This window comes from Rattus norvegicus, chromosome 11 (assembly GCF_036323735.1).
Source record: "Rattus norvegicus strain BN/NHsdMcwi chromosome 11, GRCr8, whole genome shotgun sequence".
In the NCBI taxonomy this organism is placed as follows: Eukaryota; Metazoa; Chordata; class Mammalia; order Rodentia; family Muridae; genus Rattus; species Rattus norvegicus.
The window spans coordinates 54,341,357-54,354,452 of NC_086029.1; the positions used below are offsets into that span (position 1 = coordinate 54,341,357).

Genomic DNA, 13,096 nt, shown 5'->3' on the forward strand with positions numbered 1-13,096 from the left:
ACCTTGATTAAGGTAAGTCCATTTGAAGGGGCCTACTGAGTAATCTTTAGTTTATGGCTCCCCAACAGAACGGGCAGTACATTAGCAATGCGCTTTGAATGAATACAGTTGTGCTACAATAAACTATTTAGCCAACTGGAATGCTAAGCAATGAGCGGTAATGCAAACATAAAGCCATCATTATTTATTCAGGATTCCTCTAATATACAATCCATCCAAAACAGGGAAGCGGTTTCCTCCTGGTTATTGACAGGGAAATCTTAAAATCAATAAAGAGATACAAGCAAAAATATGAATTAGGCTTGGTATACTGTCAGGATGCAAGAAATATGAGAAGAAAGCCACACACAATAGTTCCGACATAAGCATCTTTGAAATGGTCTAATCTGATCAGTTATATTGCCACTGAAGAAATGTTACCAAAGCACAGGCATGAAGTTTATGTATGGAGCTATCCTGTCTCTCTACATCCTTTTCTCAAGATCACCCCCTGCCTGACTCTGATATATTCCCATGCAAACTAACTGGATCAAGAGGCTAAGGAGACAGTTCGTGGTTAAGCTATGTGGCTCCCTTGTGGAGGAGCCATGAGCACTTCGCTAGCTCCTACTCGCCTAGTAAAATTCTATGTTGGCGAGGGCAGGAACTACTGTCAGAAAGAGAACAGGAGGCACTGAAATTTTTACCAAGAAAAGGAAGGCATCATTGTGCTCTGCTTACATGCTGACTACTGACTTAACTGTGGAGAAACAGGCCAAGGACAAACCATCCACATTTATTCGCTGGTGATTCATTGAATTAAATTTACTTCTGTTGAGCTGAATCACACATGGAGACATGGTGTTTAGAAAAGCACTGAAGACTACCCATACCTTCAGCAGGAAGTCATGTGTTGGTGTGCCAATCCGGTCCTCAGGCTCCACACTGTACTCACGCGCCAGGGGCACAGTTGGGGAGTACAGGCGCCAACGTTTCCTTCCCTCCAGCTGCAGGATAAAAACCTACAGGAAGCCACAAACCAGAGAGCATTAGAAAGCTTCTAGAATATGCATCAGACATGCATGTTCCTTACAATAAGCTGCCACTCCTAGTAATTTTTAAGTAGGTAATTTTTAATCAGGAATTCTGGTGTTGGACATTCATTCTTGTCACTTTTTCAGACACAGCTGGACTCTATATCTTCCACTAGCTTTTACATCTTTTATCAGCTAGGCATTTGAAAGCCATAAGCTCTGATAGAAAAATATGATACAAGTAAAGGACCCAAAGTGTAAATATTTCATTAAACATCATAGTTTTGATCTTTTTTTTTTTTAAATTTTCATTTGGGTAAAACTATCTTAATATTGTATTAAGAATACTTAAGAAACACTTCTGGACAATGTATGTATCTCAAATAATTCTCAGAGGAATGAAAAGGGACTTCTGTTATATCTGTGTTCACACCTTGTATGAGTATAAAAATAAATCTACAAAATATCCAAGACAATGAGTTAACTTTTTGGAAGCCACATAAGAATGAAATCAACACTTGTAAAGGTGCCAGGAATTAAGTTGAACCAGGACCTTCATTCAAGCCGCACCAAGACTTTCACAAGTGGGAAGAAGAATACACGTATTGTTTGTAGCCACTGAAAATGGACAAAGTGAAGGAAATTTAAGAATTATTTGTGATCTCACATCACTTTATTTTGTATTTTTTAAAAAGTCATTTTTTTTAAATAAATAAGTTACAAAGAAGTCCTATTTCTAAAGACCGTGAGTCTTCTGTCAGCAAGGCTCCTCTCTGAGAAGGAGCAGGAAGCCAGTCTGCAGGCATGCCTACATGGAGACGAGGTCAGGATCCTCAGGGAGGACTTAGAAGAGCCGCAGGCCTGGTCTCAGAGTGCCTGAGAGTGATGAAGACAACCCTGACAACTGCACAAGCCTGGCTCTCAGCAGCCTGCTCTTTCCAGCCTGCACAATGAGTTTCCTCTCTTACCTCAACATCGTCGTAATGTGGAGGAAGGCCCTGAGATCCTGCGGGAGTCATGTACACATTTGAGCCTACTAAGGAGCCAAAGTAACATTCCAGCTTTTCCTGGATCCTCCAGAGCTCATCCTTTGACAAAGAAAAATGAAACACAATGTGAATAGAAAATAAAAAAGCAAATTCAATTAGGATGTCTCCTGTGCAATTATTACAGGGCAGGCAATTAAACAGTAAGTCTCCTCAGGAACCTCTGCAGTGTGCACACGCCAGGTAATCTACCTGATGTGAGCAGGTAAATGAGAAACCGGAAGAAACAAGTCAACTTATACCTTCAACATCTGCATTCACTTTGGGGCATAGAATGGGCTGCAGAAATTCAAGAGACTAATCTGGAAGCTATGATTAAGCAGCACAAGCAAGGAATGGACAGAGTGGCAGGAACAGAAGAAAAGGTGGAGACACACTGCAGAATTGGAGTGGGCTCTGCAACAAAAGAGAAGAGAAACAAGCTGCTCCTTGACTTGATCCATGAACTGCTATTCCATTTACGGAGCTGGAGAAAGACAATTGAAAAAGTTTTCCCGGGGTTGGGGATTTAGCTCAGTGGTAGAGCGCTTGCCTAGCAAGCGCAAGGCCCTGGGTTCGGTCCCCAGCTCCGGAAAAAAAAAAAAAAAAAAAAGTTTTCCCAGGCTGGCAAGTGGTTCAGCCAGTAAAGTGCCTCCCACAGATACAAGGAGCTGTGCTTAAATTCCCAGCACCCACTCTGGGTGCCTTTAACGCCAGCTCTAGGAAGGCAGGCACAGTCTAGTCTAGTAGGGAGATCCAGGTTCAGTGACAATCCTGCTATTAAAAAAAGAGAGATAGAGATGGAGAAAAAAATAGTTTCTGGCCTTTATATCTACACACATACACGCACCTGTATCTGCAGGCTCGAGCTTCACCCCTCCCTCCTCAAACACACACAGTTTTCAGGAGGACAAAAAATGTTCTAAGCTGGAAATGTTCATTTTGGGATGCTATGATTTCCTATGGTGATGTTCTGAAGTCGGTTTGAAGCTCTAAAGAAAGTAAGGGCGGGAATTTACATTTGGGAACTCCTGAGAGTTCTTTAGAGTAAGAGGAGCAGAAATGACAACCTGGGAAGGGTACAGAGGACTGAGAGCAAGCTGAGTAAGACACTCTTGAGTGACTCATCAGCTATAAGGCTGAGAGAGATCAGTTACCAGAAGTCAGGTAGGAGGAAGTCACAAGTGGGCCTTGTAGATAACAGCATATCGTACCCTCTAAGTGCTTATCCTGACAACTGAATACGCTCCATAGCAATCCTGCCTTAGGGTGGGCAAGATCACCAACACCAGTCTAAGTGAGGAAACTGAAGCAGAAAAGCACACAACCACTAACTGAGTCAAGATTCCAATCTGGGGAGTCCAGCTCCAGAGTTCATACCTTCAAATCAAGTCACCTACTGCGTGGTCTGAATGAAAACAGCCTCCATAAACTCATCCTGGAGTGACACTATTGGAGGTGTGGCCTTGCTGGAGTAAGTATATCCCTTAGGGGTGGGTTATGAGGTTTCAGATGCTCAACCCAGGCCCAGTGTCACTCTCTCTTCTGCTGCTTGCTGATCCAGATGTAGAACTCTCCAGCTACCTCTCCAGCACCATGCCTGTCTACATGCTGTCATGCTTCCCATCACTACCAAAACTGATTAAACCTCCGACCTAGAAGCCAGGCCCAGTTAAATGTTTTCCTTTATAAGAGCTGCTGTGGTAATGGTAACTCCACAGCAATAGAAACACTAACTAAGATACCTACTCTAAACAGATAAAGAGACTAAAGCTTTACTACAAATGCACGCACAGTGACTGACATCAAGGTGGCATAGTCTAAAATTAGGTTTGCTGAGAACACCAATGAGCAAGGCTTGAGAGTCAGTTCTACCACTGGACTGTGAGAATCTAGTATTGAGAATAGCAAGTGGAGAAGAATTGGGTCATCATGGAATAAGCTTTGAGACATCCTTCTGAATGAAGACCACTGGGTTTCCCTATTTGTAGATCTCAGAAGTTCTCCTAGCACAGAAAACATAACTTAATAGCCTCTGAGTAGCTCTAAGACTTAGCAGAGCTCCCAAAGAGCCTAATTTATTTTGGAGAAAGGCTACAGGACCTGGCTTTCTATTACTTAATATCTGACACCACTGGGAAGCCAGGCCTTGGCTCTTGTTCTCTAGTGTCCCAAGAGATCATTTTATAGGTAACCAGATACTGCTAAGAGGGCAAAACAAACAAACAGCAAACCCCACTGGTATGTAACTGACAAATGTGTCTATTTTCTTCTTAAGGATTACTCAAAATACTTAAAGGTTCTGTAGCCTTCCCATTTATCTTAGCCCTCTGGTTTTTCCATCTTCAAACTGTGACCTATTAACAAAAGACATAGAGTCAAACCATGCTGGTTGAAGCTGCAGTTGCAAGTTCAGTGACTGTGCTTTCTCTATTTATAAAAGGATGCTATCTTCACTTACGATGGCCACCCAGGAGCTATTCCAGGATTTACGCCCTCAATGTCACAAGTTCTGTTATTAATATGTTAACATTTCTTTCTTGGAAATCTGATCAATCATCTGGTCACAGCCCTGAAGCCACCACTTGGAGAGATGTAGGCAGGAAAGGAAGATAACCTCAAGGATCACCTTGGTGCTACCATGTACCTTAAAGTAGAGCAACAGGACAGCACAGAGATCCTTACCATACACAAAAATAACACATCCTTAAAATGCAATGTTATTTTAGTAAGGTGAGAAACTTGAATTTGTTTTTTATAGCTCTATGATACTTGTGATGGTCTGCATATGCTTGGCCCAGGGGTGGCACTATTAGAAGGTGGGGCCTTGTTGGAGGAAGTGTGTCACTGTGGGGTGGGCTTGGAGACCCTCCTCCTAGGTCCTCCAAGGATGCTGAGGCTGTTCTTTGTTTCCTTCAGGTGAAGATGTAGAATTCAGCTCCTCCTGCACCATGCCTGCCTGGATGCTGCCCTGCTCCCACGTTGATGATAATGGATTGAACCTCTGAACCTGTAAGCCAGCTCCAATCAAATGTTGTCCTTTATAAAACTTGTATTGATCATGTTGTCTGTTCACAGCAATAAAACCCTAACTAACACAATACTTAAAACATCCACCTCTGAATGCTAGATTTAAAACATCTACACAGGTACCGGGGAAATGACCTAGTGGGTAAGAGGAACACGTGCTGGGCAAGCAGAAGGACCTGAGGTTAGGCCCTTAGTACCCATATAAAAGCTGCCTTGGCAATACGTCTGTAATGTCAGCGCTGGGAGACAGATAGCGGAGGAGAGCAGTTGGATCCCTGGAGCTCACCGACTTCACGACCTAAACAAGTACTTAGCTCCAGGTTCAGTGGAAGACCCTAATTACAAAATATAAAGTTGAAAGTAACACGGGGGGGGGGGGGGTTTGGGGATTTAGCTCGGTGGTAGAGCGCTTGCCTAGCAAACGCAAGGCCCTGGGTTCGGTCCCCAGCTCCGAAAAAAAGAAAAAGGAAAAAGAAAAAAAAGAAAGTAACACAGGTAGACACCCAACACCTTTTTCTATCCTCCACACATGCTTGCATTGTGAGCACATCACACACACCCCCAATTTATCTATAAAATAAGATTCTCCCAAGTTCAAATGTATTTAAAGACCAAATGAACTGTATGTGTTCTTAGAACGATCTCCATCATCAAACCAGACATTCACTCTTAAACTGCTGTGTGCCAAATGCTACTGCTTTCTCGGGTCTGAGAATTCTGCCATGGGGAGATCCATTACCTTAAATCTCTGTGGCTGATGAAACTGAATTGTTGCCCTCTTCTGATCAAAATCTTTTCTCAGCTGAAGAAACTGTGCTTTGCCATCCTTATTTAAAACCTTCTTCTTCCCACCGATGCACCGGCAGACATTGACATCTCTTCCATAGTACAGCCCTTGGCTGCAGAGACTCCTCAGATCTGAGAGGCTGAACAGAGACTGGTAATATGCGGCCAGCGAAGGGTCATCTCTCTGAATGAGAAGGGGCTTCTGTTCCCAGAATTCCTTGAAAAATGTCTCTACTTTGATGGGTGATATTAAACTTTCAAAGAAACTACTGGGGCTGTCAAAGTTTAATACAGAAAGCGTATTAGGTAGCTCCTCTTTCACCTGCTTGCAAGGAACAGACTCTTCTTCATTCTCATCCCCTGTGGGCTTCACTTTCTTTGGCATTGTTCACAAGTAGGGAGGAAATGCAAACCTACCAAAAGAATAAGACCCTGTCAGGTTTGCAGGAACGCACATGCACATGCATGACTGTGACCATTTTGCATCTTTGCAAACTCCACATTAGTCAGGACTACATCCTCCAGGACGGGATGGCCTTAGGCCAGTGTCATTTATTCCAAGATGATTCACCCTTAAACACCTCTCGGTTTGTACATTCATCTGAAGGAGAACACAATTGTCTTATGTATACAAAAGCACTAAATCCGAGGGATCAGTACTAATTAGGAGACTTGATTATCCCAAATTAAGCCATTCAACTCTCTCAGCATTTCTTATTCAAAGGTTAAGCCTATGGCCATTGAAATGGCAGAGCCAAAAATCTTGAATTTGGCTGCAATCAGCACCAGGTCCTGAATCTAATTAGATGAACTCTCTGTGGTCCAAACATTTGATAGAGAATCAGGAACAGCTGTCTGCTGCCAGGTGCTGCTCAAGACAGCTCAGAAAACCTTCCCAGGCAGAAGCCGGCACGCCCTGGGCCTGTGGCGTCACCTGGTGGCTGGAATGAGATGACAAACACTGTAAACTCCACTTTTCAAGTGCTTGAGAACTGTCACCATCAGGGAACTCCCCCTCCGCCCATTGAAAAAAGTGATTATAGGCTTTGAAAACAGAGATTAAAATCAGGTACACGACAGATCTTCAAAAAGATCTAACTTTTTAACTGGAACAAGACATCAATCACTAACATCATTAGCCTCTAACACAGCACTTCTCCAATTTAACATGCACAAAAGACACAGGAGCATCAAGTGGACCAGATACCCAGAGTTAACAACACTGCTGGTCTGTGGCACACATCTGGGTAGCAAGAGGACCAACAGTCCCGAACACCCACAAACTATAAATCCTGGCACTTATATAGGTTTCCCTCATGTAGGTTCAAGAATTGTAATTCAAAACATACAAATATTCATAATACAAAATTTGCAAAAGTATTTGGGACCAGCAGTGTCTGATTTTGCAGGGCCTGCACATATATAAGACACCACTATATATAGTGTAAACCTGAAATTATGTACTTGAGATGACCAATTAGAGAAGGAAGGGTTTATTTTGGCTCTGTGGCAGGGCCTTCAGTGCACCAGATGGTTCTGTTGTCCTGTCCAGTCTCAAAGTCAGCACAAAGAGGATGTGCAGTTACCTCATGGTCACAGGGAGGCGAAAGGAGAAGAGACCAGGGTACCAACATTCCCTTCAAGGGTACCACCCATAGCCTGGGTGAAGAGTCCACCCAGGAGTGCCAGAGGCTGCAACTAAGCTGTTAGTGCAGAAACTTGAGGAAGAAGACACTTATTAAAATCAAAACCAAAACAAATTTCATAATTCATTTATGCTTCATATATACCTTTCCGACATAGCCTGGGGTAATTTTATGCCTCCAATTTGAGGTTTGGAATTTTTTTTTAACTGATGGCACATTGGTGCTCAGAAGTCAGATTTTGTGTGCTTGGATTAGTGATGTTTAAACCGTATATCTTCTCTTTTTTCTTTCTTATTCTGAGAAGAGGTTCTGTTCTTCTGATTCCTTACAAAGGCCTTGTTGCCAAAGAAGGCTGAGAATCAGAGTGCTTATAAATACCAAATTTTCCTTAAGGTCAGTAACTTAAAATATGACCTCCTATTGCATTGAGTTACCAGGACTGCAAGAATGCGGTCTTCCCCTCTCATCAAATGTGGAGTAGCATTTTATTTTGGCAGCATGGGTGGACTGAACAAAAGGAGTATTCTTCTCTGGGAAATCACAGGATGATGTGCAACAACTACTTTTTTAAATGGCCTTTAAGAAGCAACCCAGATGCAAATTCAACAAATTAACAAATGGAAACTGAATATAAAACCCTCATTTTTAGTATCTAAATTTCTAATGACAAGGAGCTCAGTTCTTTCAAAAATCAGAAAAACCACAGCAGCAAACTGTAGGTTGATGTCATTATGCAGGTGAGGGCTGGCACAAGTTAGATCAAGGCCATGACTGAACAGTAAAAGAATAAGGAGGGAACAAAGGTTATATAAGACGGGAGAGGAGGACAAGGAGAAAGATTTAAGATGGAGACTGGGAAGGATGACCCAGATCCAGGTGGCACTGAACTGCCAAGGGAGCTGCGATGGATTTCTGTAGGCAAATTTACCTTATCTAGGTGGGCAGTTTATATCCTTATCAATTGGTTGTGAGTTTATTGTGTGGATATATTATGGATTAAAAACTGTGTATATATATACACACACACACACACACACACACACACACACACACACACACACATATATAAAATTGTTAAACTACAATTACAGAGCTTTTAAAGCTTTGATTTACCAGGTTACAGGGGATGTGAACAGTTCCCAGCAGGCAGAGAGACTACTTGTCTCCATTCTGGAAGCCTATGGAGAAGGCGGCTTGCCGACTTCGTGGTAGAGTGGCAACCCCAGAGTGAGTGGCTCTGGCTCTTGGGGGAACTGTTAGGAAACGTTCCTTTTGAACCTTACTGCAACAGCAATCGATGACAACTGATACAAACAATGCAGAGTAGGAGGTAAAGACAATCTGAAGAAAGATAAAACATATGTCTTGAGATGGTCTGTATATACTTGGTCCAGGGAGTGGCACTATTAGGAGGTGTGGCCTTGTTCCAGTAGAAGTGTCACTGTGGGCTTTAAGACCCTCATTCTAGCTGCCTAGAAACCAGTCTTCTCCTAGCAGCCTTTAGATGAAGATGTAGAATTATCAACTGCTCCTATACTATGCCATGCTCCTGCCTTGATGATATGGAATGAACCCCTGAACCCGAAAGTCAGACCCAATTAAATGTTGTCCTCTGTAAGAGTTGCCTTGGTCATAGTGTCTGCTCACAGTAGTAAAACCCTAACTAAGACAGTGCTCCATGAGACAAACTTTCTGAAAATATTTTGTATCTCCTTTTTGATTCAAATAGAACAGCCTGAATTCTTAACCCAAGCAATCAAAGCAGTGGTGAGATAACTGCCACAGCTGGAATTCTGAAGAGACATGGAAATACAAAATATAAAGACAGACTCAGTTAAGAATCCATGTACAGACAGTTAAGGAAGGAAGGAAGGAGGCTATAACTCCTGTTCAAAAACAAAAAAAAAAACAAAAAACACAAACCACCTTGTGGCTGATATTGGCAATTGAGATTTCTGCAGAGTTTTTACTATCATTAAATAAAAACCATGGCCTAAACATGCAACCAGCACGGATGGCACTGAACACCGACACATGTACTCTTCTGAGGGTATATGCCAAGTCAGCAGAGGATGCCCAGATCCTCACTGCCCTAAAACCACTGTCACTGAGTCTCATTTTAATAGCCTCCTTGGTGGGCAACAGCTTCCACTTGCTGATACAACCAGGTGAAGGAAGGACTGTGACTCGATTTAGAGACCCACTGGAACCTTGTACAGGTCACCTCAGGAATTCATCCTATGTGCCTTTTCCTGTGCTGATTTGGTTAGCACTTCACCTAGCAAATTGCTGATGCTCTCACATTTAACATAAAACCATTAGACCACTGTGTTACATCATGAAAGGCACTTAATGCCTTAGTGAGGGTTACTGTTGCTGTGATGGAACGCCATGACCCCAGCTACTTGGGGAGGGAAGGGTTTACTTGGCACACACTTCCACATCACTGTGCGTACCTGAAGGAACTCAGGGAAGGAACTGAAGCAAGCAAGGAACCTGAACACTGGAGCGGATACAGAGGCAATGAAGAGAAGCCACTTCCTGGCTGGCTCAGCCTACTTTCTTGTAGAACTCAGGATACCAGGTGGTCCCACACATCAGACACTAAGACAATGTCTTATGGGAGCATATTCTCAATTGAGCCTCCCCACTTTCAAGTAAGTTTAGCTTGTGTCAAGTAAGACTAGGCAGCACAGGTACCTTGTAGAGTAAGGCACACATCTCTGACCCTCTTATATTTGAGGCACACACCTCACAACTGCTCAGTCTGGTGAGAGGAAAACACAAGTGAAAGGCTTGCTCCCTTAAGAATAACCTGAGAATGAATCTGCACATTCACCAGAATGTGCCCAAAATACTTCAGCAACAATAAAACCATTTAACGACTCTTCCCACTTACAATCACTAAGAACATCACCCCAAGACCACAGAACTTACCTTGTCTACTATTATAGCATCTACTTTCCCCCTATGTTAACATAGAAATTATCTGAGGCTCGGTTAATTGGAAACTAACTCAGATACATTGTATTTTACTTATGCCGCTCATTTTTTTTTATAGCCGTTGGAAGGTGGAGCAGAGTAGACACATAGCTATCAACTGAGGCCTAGAGCCAAATAATTCAAATTGCACTACCATTCCATGCAGTAAGAAGCATAGGAGTCACAAAGACCCTTCTTGTATTCCAAGAAATACAGGAAACTAAACAAGAGACCGCCTTATCTATAATGGTGCAGCAGCTGCCTGCAAGCCCCAGGGATCTCCCAGACAGAAATAAGAGTATTTCTTTTCTATAGCCCTAGGGTTGGGGAAGCTGTGAAAAAGCAATTGTTTTTCAGTAAGTTGATTTAAAAGCACTTAAAGAATTCCAAAAGAGTCTCGGCTTATAAACTGGTAACTGCTCTATCACTGATAAATTCAACACAAAAATAAATGTTGGCATTCTTAGTATAGTCGACAAACTTGAAGAATTTACATTTTAGGCCGTCCTAATTTCCCCATGGTAAAATTTGATGTCAAAAAGTCACAAAGAGCTTCTTAAGGGATAGCTACCTCTACCTTACTAAAATCTAACCAAGTATGGCACAAGACAGTCAAGTCATAAGATTTTTTTCTTCACTTTTTCTTCTTAGCAAATTCTCAAGCCTTATTCACCCCCCAAAACAAACAAACAAAACAAAACAAAAACACACCCAAGAAAAATAAACAAAACAACAAAATAAAACACCACTTGGGAAAGAGGAGGAGGAGGAGGAGGAGGAGGAGGGGGAGGAGGAGGAGGAGGCGGCGGAGGAGGAGGCGGCGTGCACAATTCAGGACTATTACTCTGTACAAGTAACCATAGATATCAACACTAGCGGCTGGGAGGGAAGTCTCTCTCTGTTAGTATTTTACCAGCAAAGCTTGTAACATGCAAATTTCTAGATGCACATAAAGCCTAGTAGATTACTACTTCAGATGCTGGAGGCAGAAATCTACATTCACACAAGTCCTTAATTAACGAATTTTAGGCCCACTAACCTAGAGAACACTAGATTGGACTTGGCTCAATTAATCACGCCTGACAATAGTTATACATCATGGGCCTGAGAGATGGCTAAGTCAGTAAAGACACCTGCGGACCAACCCTGACCACCTTGTTTAATCTCTGAGACCCACATAGCGGAAGGAAAGGATTCCCTCAAAGTGTCCACCAACCTCCACCGGTACACCATAGCACGTGTGCATCCACACAGGGAATAAAACGATAAATTATTTTTTAATTATATATTGCTTGTAACAAGATCACCAGGCTAACCTGCACATAGTAGGGTTTTCATTAATTCAGAGATGTCTCACTGAATGGCAGTTATGTTTTGGAGCTTTATACAAACGGAATACGAATCACGTGTATTTGGGGGGCCGTGAGGTCACAAAAGATGCAGCCCAAAAGTTAGAGGCATCAAGGTACAAAAAGGAGCTGGTAAAGCCCAATTCGCGGCGCCGGAAGTTCAGATGATGAATGCTGGTGGACTTCCTGAAACCTGTTCTTAGTAACCTGTTGGACACCCTGGAGTCAGGCAGGCAGTTTTCCTCAAGTGGAGATGAAAAAGCAAGCTCCGTTCCGAGTCGGGAGCAGGGCCACAGTCCCCGTGCCCCGCCTCAGTCCGCCGCACGTGCTCCCCGCCCCTCCCCGTCTGCGCGCGCAACCTCGCTCTGGCAAGCCGGCCAAGCTCGCTTGTGCCTCCGGCCACCCGGACCGCGGTGCACGTGGCCGGGTCCGCAGCCCTCAGCCACCCAGCTCACCAGCCAGGCCTGAGCCCTCCGGAGCTGCACTTCTCAGCCGGACCCGAGGCGCACACGCTGTACCGCACGGTAGTCAGAACCACCACACTCACCAGGTACGGCCTGTTGCGTGTCGTCTGCAAGTTGACTGGGCTACAGCGTGGAGGGGCGGAACGGCGTGGGCACGTCAAGGGCGTGCTCCCGAGACGAGGCCCCACCTCCCAGACGTGTCCCCGCCCCGAGATGTGGCTCCGCCCCCGAGCTTCTGGCCCCGCCCCCGCACCGCAGCCCTGCTCCTGCCTACAACTACCTACCTTCCCCTGCACAGGCCTGCTAATGAACCTAAAAACCATAGAATGTGAATGTGCTTTTTATGGTTGATACCTCCAAATCTGAAGTAGAGGGAAATTTATAAATTTGGACGGTTACAAGAACATGCTTCTTGAGAGAGTGTGCTCGGTTGGTTCACAAAAGATTCAAATTGTTTGTCATTGTATATAGCTTTAATATTTATACGATTGTTACTAATTTAACATTTTTGGTACCAACTATCTTATTTAGATTTCATATATTTTCATTCCAGTCCTTTTTAAACTTTTCTTTATTTTAATGTCTTCTTTCATACAAAATTTATTTTGTTTGTATTCTTTCCCCTTCCCCAATTCCATTCCAGATTTTCCCCACCTCCAAACCCATCCAATATCATGTTCTTTCTCTTTCTGATTAAATAAAAAAATCAAAATGAAAATAAAACCAAAATGTCAAAAATATCAAAACAAAAAAAGTACACACACACACACAAAAAAAAAAAACATGGAATTAATTTTAGTG

General features: G+C 43.2%; 1 protein-coding gene and 1 pseudogene across 3 annotated transcripts in view; one reads left to right on the top strand and one right to left on the bottom strand.

The window, feature by feature from the left end:
- Riox2 (ribosomal oxygenase 2) overlaps nt 1-12,633 on the bottom strand; it is a 26,679-nt gene extending 14,046 nt beyond the window's left edge. Inside the window, exons 1-4 of one of the 3 annotated variants that reach the window (XM_039088049.2) lie at nt 11,799-11,933; nt 5,808-6,267; nt 1,982-2,101; nt 873-1,001 (exon numbers count right to left, since the gene is read on the bottom strand). In XM_039088049.2, the coding sequence (XP_038943977.1) occupies nt 873-1,001; nt 1,982-2,101; nt 5,808-6,239 (681 nt within the window). In that variant the 5' untranslated portion in view covers nt 6,240-6,267; nt 11,799-11,933. 3 annotated transcript variants of the gene reach the window in all.
- The window catches only part of Nlrp4a-ps1 (NLR family, pyrin domain containing 4A, pseudogene 1), an 18,030-nt pseudogene continuing 17,179 nt past the window's right edge, over nt 12,246-13,096 (top strand).